The sequence below is a fragment of the Gavia stellata genome, chromosome 8, assembly GCF_030936135.1.
Source record: "Gavia stellata isolate bGavSte3 chromosome 8, bGavSte3.hap2, whole genome shotgun sequence".
Taxonomy (NCBI): Eukaryota; Metazoa; Chordata; class Aves; order Gaviiformes; family Gaviidae; genus Gavia; species Gavia stellata.
The window spans coordinates 18,918,744-18,932,478 of record NC_082601.1 but is presented as its reverse complement, the minus strand read 5'-3'; the positions used below and the strand labels follow the sequence as shown (position 1 = coordinate 18,932,478).

Sequence of the window (13,735 nt, the reverse complement as noted above, 5' to 3'; positions counted from 1 at the left end):
CTGAATCCTTAGTGACAAACCTCTATTTTATAGCAAGGTGATCTTGATTTCTTTAAAGACGTGTGTTTGTCATTCAGTGACCTGATGCCTATTTTCTTTGGATACTGAGCATGGCAGCTCTTTGCAACAGCCTCTACGACATCCAAACCTTCCACGTACCCTAAATTGGTGTCTGTGGCTTCAGCTTCTTTCAACTAGAAAACAGCAGTGACTAGGTCCTACAGCATCCCACTGCTCCAGTCTCACCTGGACAGATGAGATAGTTTCCCTCCCTGCTCAAACCCAGCTATGCCCTCCTCATAGCCTTAGGAGAGTGGGAAGTTCAGTTTCTATACTTTGTAGTGGTCTGAAGGCCACCTCGCAACATGCAGTTGGATGCTTTCTTGGAATCCACTTTCTTGCTGTACTATTAGACTTTCTCCTGTCACTTTCAGAAGCAGTTGAGTTGCTGAAGGCCCACAGTGGCCGATATTTTTATCTAGCCTTCTATAGACTTGATTGACAAGATCTATACTGTCTTGAGGCAGATGTCACAATGCATTTCACTTTCTCCCCTCTTCCTAAATGGGCATATGGCTGCTGCTGTCCGTTCCTTTGGAGCGCTTTCAGATCACAAGTGGGAGCGAGCTCAGTGGAAGTGCTGCCATCACCTAGCACTTTGTCTGGGGGAAGGAGTCTGAGAGAGCTGAGCCAGTAAAAACCAGTAAGGGTTTTCTGTCTTCATCTTGCCATTTAAGGAGCTTGTGTAAGTACTGTCTTCACCTTCTATAGCTGTGTTTTTCACAAAGAGTAAGAGTCAAAATTGGAGTTATTGGACTGGTTTGCTGATGTCTCCTCTGCTTAAGCTGATCCCCTGAGAAAGGCCATCCCTGGAGCCTGCTTTTTCCATCTTAGCCGAGCTGTACCTTTGCTCTGCCATGCCAGTGTCTGTGTATGCATGGAGGGGCCTGACAAAGGGTGGACTGCCAGAACCAAAGGTTTCAGCTGTGTGCCTGTCCATAGCTCTTCTCAAGCTCTTCCTGGTTTTTACTGAAGAAGTGGCTACTTGTTTGCTTCTGCTCCTTGCCATGTCTCTGCCCCCAGCTCAGCACTAGCCTCTTGGTCTGTTAACAGCTCCCTGCTTTTCTGCATTCCTCCAGCTGCTGACAGGGAAGCTCACACATGCTGCCACAACCTGTCTCCTGCCTCTTAATGAAACACTTGCTTTGTTTTCTCTTAGGGTTTTGTCCTGGTTGTTACCAGATTAACCCCTTTGTGGTTAATTCCTGATCATGAACACTTTGCTGTGGGGCTCCTCACACTAGGCACAGTGATAGGATTAACTCCAGCACTGCAGGCAGCCCTGACTGATGGCCATGCAGGAACAGGGACTGCATAGGAGAGCCAGGGTTTGTGGAAAGGTGTGACATTTATTGAACTAGCTGCAGATGTCTTCTGCCTGTCACAGCTCTGAGCATGCAGTCTCCCAGCTGTGCTCTTAGACACTCTTGATTTTCCCCGTCCTTCCCCTCTCCTTTTCTGGGTGCACTTGGCTCCAGCGCTCAGCTGCTAGCATGGCTCAAGGCTGGTCTGAATCCCAGCACTTCCCTGCCTGTATCTGTCTGGAGCAGGCTCTTCTCCAGGTGTGTGTAGCTGGAGGGATGCCCAGGCCTGGGGTGGCCATAGGACTCAGGAGACAGGCTGCAGGCAGCCCTAGGCAGTTGTGGGTTCAGGCTTCAGGCTGGCCATTGCCATGAGCCTGAAGCTACCACCACTTCTCCATGGGTACATACCAGTCCTGCCTTACTTTTGCTGTTCAGCTCATCAATGAAAATGATGCCTCCGTCATGGGTTTGGCTATTTCAGTGCTTCCTACCCTGTGTCGCTGCCCTCTAAACCAGCACTGCCTTGAGTATACATAGCCTGTGGGTTAGCTGTCAGCCCCCCCTTGCACTATGTCTAACTAACGAAGCCTTGTTTCTAATCAAACTGGGTGACTGGAGGGACTAGTCATTTACTTCTAGCAGAATATCCCTGCTGGCCTCCTCTCCAGGGGACTGGAGATGTAGCAGCAAAGGGCACACATTCCCTACGGCTCGTGGACCTGCCTGGCCAACTTAATCCATCCTGCGGGTGCCAACGCTCCTTGCCCAGCTTACAGAGCCATGGCCCAGGGCTGTCTAACCCCCTTCTTTTTGGGTTGCCCTCCAGCTTGACTAGCAGGGGAAGAGCAGCAAGCACAGGCTGGGCTTGAGTGCCATGTGCGGTACTGGGGTGCTGGCAGAAGTCAGCACTGAGGAACTGGGCAGGAGACCCTAGCAGGAGGGAGGTGAGCAAGGGCTGTGCCATGTATCCCTCACTGATCAAGTGGGGGGGGGGAAGGGAAAGGGGACTTGACTTTGAAGCCATCCCAGCCTTCTCTTGGCTTGTGTTAAAGGGGAAGGTCATTGCCCTTTGCCCTCCTGTGATGGAGCCTGCCTCTGTCTTGTTATCAGAAGGTTATTAAGCTAGTTGTGGAGCTGTCCTGTATCAGGACAAACAGTCCCTAATAGAGACGTCTGCTCCCTGGCTCCCTGTCCCAGTGCCAGCCAAGTTGTTTAATCTGGGAAGAGCTTGTTTGCTGCCGAGGACTCGCGCTACCCACCTGCAGCCCTGCCTGCCTGTGGCCCCACTCGGGGAGGGTGGAGCTAGCTTGCCCCTTCTTCACCCTGCTGTAGAGGACCAGCCAGGCAGGGTCCATGCCGCCCCGCAGCAAACATGCCTGGGGCTCCCGGCCCTGCCATCTGCCGCATTGCCATCATCCCCGGAAGCAGAGGCAGTCATAGCAGGGCCTAGCCCATCCTGCCCTATTGATTAAAGCAGGAACTGAGGCTGTTATCGAGAGCCAGACTGTGCCCTCCCTGGCACCCCGTGTCTGGCAGCCGACACAGGGTCCGGCGGTGGAGTCCCTTGAGGGTGCCTCCATCGTGGTGCTGTGGCTGAGCAGCAAGCAGGGGCTGCTTGTGGGAGCTCTTGCTGCGTCCCACCTTGAACTGTAGCGATTGTCCTAAAAGTGGATGTTCTCCTTATCTCTGCGCTTACACTCCCCCCCAGACATATCTCCTCGATTACCAGCTTCCCTTGCTCTCACCAGGCCCTGCACCCACCCTGCCATGCTCCACACACTTGCTCCAGCTCTGGGCTTTGCCCCACAGACTTAGTGGTTTGGGGCTGATCCTGTTTTTTGTGGTTGGTGACAGGGCTCCTGTTTCCTCTGCAAAGCTCATCTCTGAGCTGGACCCTGCAAGGCTGCTGCTCTTGCACATCCTTCCTGCCCGTGATGGGCCCAGGCTCTGTCAGCCTCAGCTGATGTGGGAAGGGATGAGGGTGGGCCAACACCCTTTGCCCATTGCCTTCCTTTCCCAGCTGTTGTGGGTTTGCCCTCTGCCCCAGGCTGAAAGGGTGATGCCTCTGCAGACGCTTGGGTGTTGCAAGCTCAAGATGAGGGTAGAGCCCGGGGACACGCAGGGCACTGTTGCGGGGGAAACGGGAGGGCTCTGACGCCAATGGCCGGATGCTGGCAAGCACAGTAACGCCTGTCCATGGGGGTTTCCAACACCAGCCTCTGGGCCTGGCCTCCCGTGGCTTGCTTTGCCGGGCAGCCCAGGCGTGGGCTGAGCTGTGCTGTGCAAAAATGCTGCCGCTGCGGCAGCTGTACCTGGCCCCAGCCCGACAAGCAGCTTCGTTCTGGGTGCAACGGCCTCAGTTTGCAGTGCCTCAGTGGGTCACACTCTCCTGCTTAATGTGAGGCTGCTACCGGGGCTTGTTCTTAATGCGCTGAGCACCAGAGACAAAGGTCTTGGTCCCTTACCCCTGGCAAACTGCTCGGCTGCCTGGGGGTGAAGCCAGGCTGGAGGTGAGACCTGGGAGTGCTTGAAAACTAGTGACTGTGAGGAAAGAAAACCCCAAGCTGCTTTAACCGCCTGGCAAGAGCAGGAGGTTCAACACAGGCTATGTGCTGCTTGCCCTCCCCAGCAGGTCCTTCCCAGCCCACTGGGACGTGGCCCTCACGCCGGCCCCCCTGCTCTACTCCCACCTCTCCATGCCACACTGCGGGTGCCACCTGGCTGCAGCCCCAGGCTCCCTCCCTGGCCCTGAACACTTCCCTGCATCCTTCCAAAAGCTTGGGTTTCTGTGCTTGGCTTGCTGTCTCCCTCATCCTCCTCTGCCTGTGGCTCTGGGCCTGATCTGGAGACTGTGCCCAAGGGTTGCTCCTAGAGCATCTGTTGCTGGATCTACAACATGCAGTTCCCCTTCCAGAAATGTTAATGCCACAGTTGCGTGCGTGGGGGCAGGATTCAACGGAAAGTGTTTCTTCATGGCCAGATCAAATCCCCTTCCTTCTGCTGCAGCTCTCCCACCATATGGCTGAAGCTGTTACCTGGGAAGGACCCATCCATGAGCAGGGCGGAAGGAAGGATGGAGCAAGCGAGCCCAAAGAGGGGCCCTTTCCCCCTTCTTCTTGTGCACACACCTGCACCCATGTCGGGGTGCAGCACGCTACTCTGGGGGCTCCAGCTGCCCACCCGCACAGGAGCACCGAGCCTATGCTGGGGCTGTGTGGGTGCTGGGGCAGCACCGTGGCAGCTCTTGCTGACTTAGGGAAGCGGCAGGGCTGCCGTTACTCACCGGGCCCAGAATAACCAAAAACTCACACCGGATGCGGTGGCCATGCTTCCTGCCCTGCTCCTTGCCCCAGCTGCCTGGCCTCTGCCCTCCTGCAGCTGGCTACTGGCGCTGCCCACAGAAGGTGGGTGGAGGTGCTGCACCCACCAGTGCCTGCTTGTGGAAACCCTATTGCAGGAGGGAGCACGTGTTTCAGTGGGGCAAAGCAGCGTTTCATGAGCTTACGCAGACATCAGCTTCCCCCTGGCTATTTGGGTTGCACAAGGCAGCCCGGCATCCTTCCCCGTCCCTACACAAGGGCACAAGGACAGGGTGCTCTGCCCAGGATGTCATGAGTGTGGTTGACCCAACGCAGGGACTCAGCCCTGAACCGCCCCGCGCCAATTTTAGCAGTACAGAAAGTGAGTGGCTAGGGTGCTCTGGCGGAGGCACAGCCCATGGCTCCAGGGTGGTGACTCAAAGCCACCGCTGCTATTGCTCTAGCCTTGGGAGAGCGGTGCTATTGCCCAGGATGAGCAGTGGTGACTCTCCAAGGGCACATTTGGAGGTGCTGCATGCTCAGCCTGGTCCTGCTGCAGGGACCTGGCCTGGGGTACGAGGAGCAGCACAGGCTTCAAAAGATTTGAAGTGCACTCCCACCTCACAGGCACATTTTGCTCCACGTTCCCACTACGTCTGGGGCCACCTCTCCCCTGGTGCCACCAGGTCTCTCCTTTCTTCCACCCTCGCTTTTCACGGGGAGAGGAAGAATTTGGTGTTACGAGGGGCAGGAGACTCTCATGGCCGGGGCGCTGGCTCCCTCCTCTCCCCCTGCGGCCAGGATCACCAGCGCTCCTTCGGAAGGTGTTTCTCAGCCCTGAACACCCCGCGGGCTGAGCCAGGGCCCCCGAGGCTGCTGCTGCACCAACGGTTTGGAGCGTTTCCCTGCAGCGAGCAGGAAGCCTCAGCCTCGCACCTCGGCGGGGCGGCGTCCCAGGAGCCAACGAGCTCCCGCGGGCAAAGGGCGGAGGGGGCGAGGCGGCCCACCGCGGGCTGGACGGGGCTGCCGGCGCGGGGAGCAGCCGCCGGGCGACGGGTGGTTGTCGGCGGCTGCCTGGACAGCGGGGTTTGCCGCGGCTGATGTCGCCGGCAGACGCGATGCTCGGGCGAGTTTCGGCCAGGGCCGGCCCCTGCCCGCAGCCCTGCGCGGCCTCCCGAGCCGCGGGAGGGGAGGGAGGGGGCCGGGGCCGGGGCCGGGGCCGGGGCCGGGGCCGGGGCCGGCAGCGCCCCGCCCGGCGGCTGAGTCACCCGGCGGTCGCGGGACCGGCGGGGCCGGGACGGAGCGGGGCAGCAGCTCCGCGCCAAGTGGCGCGGCCGCTGATCGGTGCGGGGCGGTCGGTGCGCACCGGCGGGCGGGCGCGGGGCGGGGCGGGGCGGCCCTGGGCCCCTTTGTTCGGCGGGAGGCGGCGGCGCGCCGCCCCGCCGCTTTGTCCGCCGGCGGGAGCCGCTCGTCCCGGCGCGCCGTGAGTGGGGCCGGGGAGCGGGGGGCTGCGGGAGGGCGGGTGTCGGTGGGGCTGGGGGAGGCAGGAGGGGCAGGCGTCGGTACCCCGCGGGCGGGGGGGCGGGAGCCCCAGGCGTGGGCTGCGGCCAGGGAGGCTGGGGGCCGCGAGGCGGGGGGGATCGCGGGGCTGGGGATCTCGGGCAGGCTGGGGTCAGCAGGGCTGGAGGCCCCCCCTGGGCTGGAGTCAGTGGGGCTGGGGACCCCGGGAAGGCTGGGGTGGGGGGCTGGGTCCCCAGGCTGGCAGGGGTCACTGGGTCCCAGTGTGGGCTGGCTGGGGTCAGCAGGATGGGGGTCCCCAGGCTGGGAGGGGTCAGCACAGGCTGGACAGGGTCAGTGGAACAGGAGCCCCCCGGGCGGGCAGGGGCTGGTGAGCCCCTGGGTGGGCTGCCTGGTGCTGTGGCGCAGGGGCCCCTGATGGGGGTTGGGGAGATTGGGGTCCCTGGGCAGGGCAGGCTGGGGCAGAGAGGTCTGGGGGCCCCAGGCAGGGGAACCTGGGGTCGGTAGGGCTGGGGGCGTAGGTGTAGGTGTAGGGCCCAGCCAACGCACGTGGTGCTGGTCCTGACTCATGCGTGGCTGGGATGCAGCATGTGGCTTGGCCCTCTGGCCACAGAGCTGGGGTCAGGCTACCTGCCCGGGGGGGTCCTGCCCTGGGCGGGGGAAGGGGTGCGGAGAGCTCTGTGCTGTCCCGGCCGGCCGCGCCCACTGCAGCTCCTGACCCACACAGAGGTCTGTCCCTTGGGTCACTCTTCCTTGGCCACCGTGGCAGCGCCCACGTGTGTGCTTTCGTTTTCCCTGGGCTTGCCATCTCCTGGGCTTGCCCTCTGCCTGGTCCCCTGCCCCAGCCCCTCACCCTGGGGCCAGGGCGGTGTGCTGCTGCCAGGCAAGGGCTAAACGCAGACACAAAGCATCCTCCTTCCCGTGGGGTCCTGGGGGCTAGGGCCTCCCACCGGGGAGACGGGGCAGCGGTCAGACCTTGCAGGGTGCTCAACCACAGGAGGATGGTGGCCCTGATGGGCTGGGTTTGGGTCCCTCGTGCCAGTTCGTGCCACCTCCCACAGCTGAGCAGGCTGTGCCGGGCATCAGGCTGTCAGCGGGAGTGTCCCCTGGGTGCGGGTGCTTGTGCTGGAGGGGCTTTTCTGTTTAGGCGAGGTTGCTCGGGAGGCAGGCTGAGCCAAGCCAGAAAGATCCTCTTATTCTGGACAATAGTGGCTGAGTGCAGCAGGAGCCATCATCCGCAGGGACGTGCCCAGGCCAGAGGCAATGGGATGGGGCTGGCCGGAGAGCAGGCAAGGCATCAGGGAGGCTGGGGGCTCCATGGGGACACATCCCCTCCGCTTGTCCCGGGCAGCCCTGCCACCTGCTGCCCTTGCATCAGCTCGTGCACAAACTGCTGAAACTGGGGGTGGTGGTGGGGTGTCTCCTCTTGCCTCTTCTTTGGCCGGGAGCTGTGTCGCGGTCCTCGTAATTTCCTCCCTGACCTCCGGTGTCAGCTGCTTTGCCAGGACTTTGTGCAATTCCTTGGCTGCCCCAGGCTGCTCTTGCCGTTGCTCTCCTGCCCCGCCGCCTCCACCGGCCCTTGATGTTGGGCTGCAGGATGCTCTGAGCACTGGCCACCGCAGGCTTCGGAGGCTCATAAGGATTGGGGGCTGGGGGTCCCGCAGGATGGAGGGCACGGTGCAGAGATTTGGTGCGGCAGAGTGATGCTGCATCTCTGCCAGCCCTCGAGGGAGAGCTGTGTGGGGTGCAGAGGACCTGGCTCGCGGGCATGTTGAGGGCGATGTTGTTTGGGGGAACCCCCCCTTGGCTGGGGCTCGGGTCTGGCAGCTGCAGCAGGCCAGAGGGGCTGCCAGCACCCTGCCATGCTTCCTGCGTGTTGCCTTCCTCCAGGGGCCCGTGGACCCCTGTGGGAGGGTGTGGGTGCTGGCACAGGGTGCGGTGCTGGTTGGGGACCTGCCCAGGACCAGGTGGCAGACCTGCGGCACTGGGGGTGAAGGAGGCTGTGTCTGTCCCCTGCCTGTCCCCTCGCCCTCCCCAACTGGCGCTGCCCTGTGCTGCTGTGTTTACCCTGGCTGTGGCTGTGCTGACTTTTCCCCCAGATGTGTCCTGCAGCGGACGGGGATGTCCCAGCCTTTCCCCGGCTCCCCGGGTCCCCGCCACCCACCTGGCAGGCAGTGGGGCGGGAGCAGGATGCGGAGGGGAGTGCGGGGAGGCGGTGCTGGACACAGTTTTGGGGATATGGTTGCCTGCACAGGGCTGTGTTTGTGGACCTGGTGGGTGAGGGAAGGGACGTTGGTGCTGGGAGAGAGAGAGGGCAGGGCTGGTGGTTTGGGGGGGGCCCGATGAGGCACATGTGGGTTTGCTCAGTGCCTGTTTGCCTGCCCCTTCCCCACAGGGTTTGAGCCAACTGCCTGGCCAGGATGAGCTGGAGTTTTCTGACGCGGCTCCTGGAGGAGATCAACAACCACTCGACCTTTGTGGGCAAGATCTGGCTGACCGTCCTCATCGTCTTCCGCATTGTGCTGACGGCCGTGGGGGGCGAGTCCATCTACTACGACGAGCAGAGCAAGTTCGTCTGCAACACGCAGCAGCCCGGCTGTGAGAACGTCTGCTACGACGCCTTTGCCCCTCTCTCCCACGTCCGCTTCTGGATCTTTCAGATCATCATGGTGGCCACACCGTCGGTCCTCTACCTGGGCTTCGCCATGCACCGCATCGCCCGCATGCCTGAGTCCTCGCAGCGCCGGGCACCGGCAGCCCGGCGGGCACGCATGCCGGTGGTGCGCCGGGGAGCCGGGCGGGACTACGAGGAGGCGGAGGATGATAACGAAGAAGACCCCATGATCTTTGAGGAGATCGAGGTGGAGAAGGAGAAGAGCCCGGAGGGCGGAGAGAAGCACGATGGCCGGCGCCGCATCAAGCAGGACGGGCTGATGCGCGCCTATGTCCTGCACTTGCTGTGCCGCTCGCTGCTGGAGACAGCTTTCCTCTTCGGGCAGTACCTGCTGTACCGCTTCGAGGTGAGCCCCTCCTACGTCTGCAGCCGTAGCCCCTGCCCTCACACCGTCGACTGCTTTGTCTCCCGCCCTACCGAGAAGACCATCTTCCTCCTCATCATGTATGCCGTCAGCGGGCTCTGCCTCTTCCTCAACCTCTGCGAGCTCGTGCATCTCGGCGTGGGGCGCATCCGTGATGCCCTGAGCCAGTCTGACAGCCCCCCGCTCCCGGCTGGCAGCAGCCCTGCGCCGCAGTACCCCAAGAAAGCCCCTGGCGCACCCCCCACCTACCACTCACTGAAGAAGGAGCCGCCGCAAGCCCCACTGTCCAACTGCAAGCTGGACTACCGGGAGAGCCTGGCCCAGGCGGCGGCGGCAGGGCGCTTCGCCCTGGCCGGGGCTCCCCCGGCGCACGAGCTGGACCGGCTGCGTGAGCACCTGCGCCTGGCCCAGGAGCACCTGGAGGTGGCCTTCCACCTCCAGCCTTCCCCACGGCCCCCCAGCCCTGCCCGCAGCAGCAGCCCTGAGGCCAATGGCATCGCCGCCGAGCAGAACCGCCTCAACCTCGCCCATGAGAAGGGGACCGCCACCTGCGACAGGACCACGGGTGAGCCAGGGAGGGGGACGGATCCAGCCGGCTGGGGTGGGGATATGGGGGGCTGCCCCCAGGCTCCCCTGGGGAGGGGATACGGTACCCCAGGGTGGGTGCTAACCTGCCTCTTGCTCCCCGCAGGACTGTGAGTGCCACCAGGGACGATGGCGGTGTCTGCCGGAGCGGCTGCCGCCACCGCCACAGGACGGGCAGCTCGCCAGGAGCGCAGGGCAGAGGGTGACGCACACCTGTCCAGCGGGGCTGGCTGGGCAGCCTCGTCCCGGCGGGCGGCAGCAGGGATGGGGCCTTGGGGGACGTTCCTACTTCATTTTCACAAAGGGAATATCTTATTTTTGTACGTTTTTATAAACTTGTCAGCGTGTGCACCCTGGCATTTTTATACTCCGCTCCCGATCCCTGCTCTGGGCCCACGCCCCCCCCCGTCTCCCGTTTCAACCCCTGGTCCTCCTCCCGCACCCACTTCCTGCAGCATCTTCTGCTTGTGCCTCCCCGTGCCCTCCGGTGCCCACTGCCAGCCGCCACTGCACCAGCCAGTGCTGTGCATGCACAGGCTGCGCCAGTGATGCCGGTATTGCCCCCATGGTGGGGGGGTTTAGGGGAGCCGAGCCTGGGGGTCTGGCTGGACTGGCTGGACCATGGGGCAGGGTGCCAGGCTGGCATTGCACTTGAGGCGGAGGGGACAGTGGGGACTGGAGGGGAGGGAGGGGTCCTGCCGGCGCCGCTGCTGGAAGGTGCCAGCGTGGGCAGGGGGGCCGCGCTGCACAGCGTCCTGGCACGGGGGTGCGAGCTGCGGGGCTGGCCTGCTTGGGAAATGTCTGTGCAGAGGGCAGGGGCTGTCCTTCCTGCTGCCTCCGCCCTGCTCCCGGCCGGCCGCCCTTGGACCAAAGCCCATGCCCTCCCGCTCTGGCCATGGGGCCGGGACCCCATGTGTGAGGCTGGACCCTGTTTCCATGGTGGGGCGACGCGGTGCCCCGAGCCGGGCTCAGCCAGGAGCCAGCGGGGCATTTCTCATCATCTCAGCCTGGGTCACACGGGGATTTTTGTAGCATTGTTTTTTACTCAGAAATGATTGTCACTCTGTTTTTTCTTTTTTTTTTTTAATATCTATATTAGTAAAGGCTGGAGACGTTTTGTACTGAACTGCTGCATCCGGTCCTTTGGGAGGAAGGGGTGGGAAGGGAATCCTGCGCAGCTGGGCTGGGGCGGGCAGCGCCGCCCTCCTGCCCTGGGACCTCCCCGCTCGCTCACCCGGGGTGACTCAGTCGTTCCTGCCGTGCGGAGGCGGCTGAAGCCGGGGCAGCCTCCATTGGCCTGGCGGAGTGGGATTGCTCCGGCCGCGTTCCTGTGTGGTCCAGTCCCTGGCGAGGGGCCCGGTGAGGGGCTTCCCCGTGCCTCCCCATCCCGCTGCAGCTGGGAGCAGAAGGGATGCTGGCCTGCCCTGAGCTCCCCTGCCCTGGGGCTGTATCAAACCCAGCCACACCATGCCAATTTTGGCCAGCACACCCCAGTTCCCTCTCTGGGACCCCAGGTCGGAGCTGGATGCCTCTTGCGGCACTTGCCCGTCACCTCCCTCCTCCAGCCTAAAGCCCCCAGAGAGCTCGCATCCCAGTGCACAATCGTGTGCCACCTCTGTGGCTGCCTCTGATGGAAGCTGGTGTTTCCAGGCTGCTTTGGTAAAGGGAACAGGTTTATTTCACTAATCCCATTAAGATTTCCAGCAGGCTGTACCACTGGGAGGGGGCTTGCTTGCAGTGCCATGCGTGCCACCAGCCCTGCCAGTGGTGTGAGGTCCCAGCATGGGCTCACCCTGGCACATCCCAATCCCTGCCGTGGCAGCCTGGCCCTGCCTGGGAGCACAGGGAGGCTGTTGCACTCTGCAGCTGGAGTGGGACCCCAGTCATCTTGGTAGGGGGAAATTGGAGGAGAGGAGCAGTTGGGGAGAAACAGGGGCTGAGCTGATTGCACACAGCAGGCTGGCTTCGGCAGGGGCTTGGTGCCTCTGCCGGAGGCTGTGCCTGTCCCTGCCCCGCCATGCCATGGCTTGCTCCGGGCTGGGACTGACCCCAGGGCAGGTCTGGCAACGTGACCATACCTGGGGCAGCCCAAAACTCTGGCTTGTGCAGGGGAGGGTGGCACAGCCTAAACCTACCCGCTGGGTCTCTCTGGTCCCTGCGGCATGGGGCCAGGGGTCCCCTGGGCAGACAGCTCCTCCTGGGTGGGGTCACGGTCTGGGGACAGGCTGCGGGATGCCCTAGACACAGGTGCAGTCCTGGGCCAGGATGTTGGGCACAGTCTCATATTTGAAGGAATACCCGCCATCGGAAGTGGTGCGGACGCGCAGGGAGCGCATGGTGCCAGGCAGGGCGGCGCAGCATAGCTGCACGCCCAGGCGGTGGTTCAGCCCGTGGCCCTCGGCGCAGCTCCCGTGGCAGTAATGGAAAACGAAGCTGCTGGGATGCACGATCCACTTGTCCCAGCCCAGCTCCTCGAAGGAGATGTTGAGGGAAGCCCGGCGGCAGTTGGTGTGGGCAGCCAGGTCCTCGGACGGCCGCTGCAGCAGGCTCAGGGCAGCTGGGGACCAGGGCACAGCAGAGCGACGAGCCCTCTCGCCCTTGGCCCGGGTGGTGGCCACCAAGAAGGGCATCTTGTCCCCCTCGGCCAGGCAGGGGCAGCCGGGGCAGCGCACCAGGAGCACGAAGAGCGGCTGGGAGAGCTGGGACAGCAGCTCTGGGGCGAAGTGAAACACCGTCCAGTGCTCGGGCGTCCGCACCGCTGTGGCCACCACCGGCACGCGGCCCTGCTGCGACAGGGTCAGCACGTCGGGGGCCGAGTGGTTGGGGGCAGCTGAGGGACCGGTGTAAAACCAGAGCTGGGCGGAGGTCACGGCACGGCTCAGGGTGTGCGCCGAGGGCTGGAAGAGGTAGGTGAAAATCCCTTCTTCCTCCAGCAGCTTGTCCGGCTGCATGGGCTCGCAGGGCACGTCTGTGGGGGGAGAAAGATGCTCAGGGTGCGTGCCCAAACCCGGGGAGGGCCCCTGACACCAAATTGGAGGTGGGGTCTTGCAGAGGGTCCCCAGGGTGCTGGCAGGGCGCCCTGCTGCCCACGCAGGCTGCGGCAGGGTGCAGGAGGGCTGATATCTAGTGCCATGCAGCAGCCACTGCACTGCATGCCACAGCTGAGCCCTGCTGTGCCCTAAGGCTGGTCCGTTACTGCTGCCCCCGTCCCCCAGCGTCCTGCCCCATCTCCCAGTGTGCTGCCCCATAGCTGGTCATCCTGCCCTGTCCCACAGCATCCTGCCCTGTCCCTTTGTATCCCATCCTATTTCCCAGCATCCTGCCCCATTCCCTAGCATCCCACCTTATCTCACCCTGCCTGCTCCTCAGCCCCCCCATCTCCCTGCATCCCACCCGGTCCAGCCATTCCCCAGCCTCTCAGCACCGTCTTGCGCCACCCACCCATCTCCCTGCCTGTGTCCTGGGCTGCTGTGCCTGTCTCCGCCGGCCATCCCTTTCCACCTCCCGGCTCTCTGCCACACCTTGCCCATGCCTGCACCCCAGCTTGGCGTACCCTCTGTCTTCTCCTGCAGACCCCCACAGCAGCCCCTCCATCCTGCTGCATCCGTGTTGCCCTGAGCCCCCACCCTGCTTCACCCCTCTGCCCTCTCCATCCCACCAGGGCATTCTCACCTGTGGAAGGGAAGAGAATCACCTGGGAGGTGTCCTCCAGCCTCTCGGGCTCGACTTCGGCGTTTTCAAGGATGTCTCTCCGGTGCACCCTCCTTGCTTCCTTCTGGGGCTCCTTGTGGAGAAGCGGGGGGCTCAGATGCTCCAGCACCTGTGCCCGTACCTTGGCCAGGATGAGCTGCCGGTCGGCACCAGCCCCGGTGCAGCTGGCCAGGGCGGCAGTGGGCAGCATGGCAGGCAGCAGGTGCAGGAGGAGCAGCAT

At 63.1% G+C, this 13,735-nt stretch overlaps 2 protein-coding genes across 2 annotated transcripts; one reads left to right on the top strand and one right to left on the bottom strand.

Moving 5' to 3' along the window:
* Positions 1–6,130: 6,130 nt before the first annotated feature.
* Positions 6,131–9,937, top strand: LOC132317397 (gap junction gamma-1 protein-like). Its single transcript, XM_059820472.1, has 3 exons — positions 6,131–6,146; positions 8,577–9,784; positions 9,911–9,937. The coding sequence occupies exons 2-3, from the start codon at positions 8,602–8,604 to the stop codon at positions 9,916–9,918; spliced, it is 1,191 nt and encodes a 396-aa protein (XP_059676455.1). The 5' UTR covers positions 6,131–6,146; positions 8,577–8,601; the 3' UTR covers positions 9,919–9,937.
* Positions 9,938–11,978: 2,041 nt separating this feature from the next.
* On the bottom strand, positions 11,979–13,735 carry INHA (inhibin subunit alpha). Its single transcript, XM_059820686.1, has 2 exons — positions 13,477–13,735; positions 11,979–12,772 (listed from the first exon to the last, which is right to left on the bottom strand). The coding sequence occupies exons 1-2, from the start codon at positions 13,733–13,735 to the stop codon at positions 12,042–12,044; spliced, it is 990 nt and encodes a 329-aa protein (XP_059676669.1). The 3' UTR covers positions 11,979–12,041.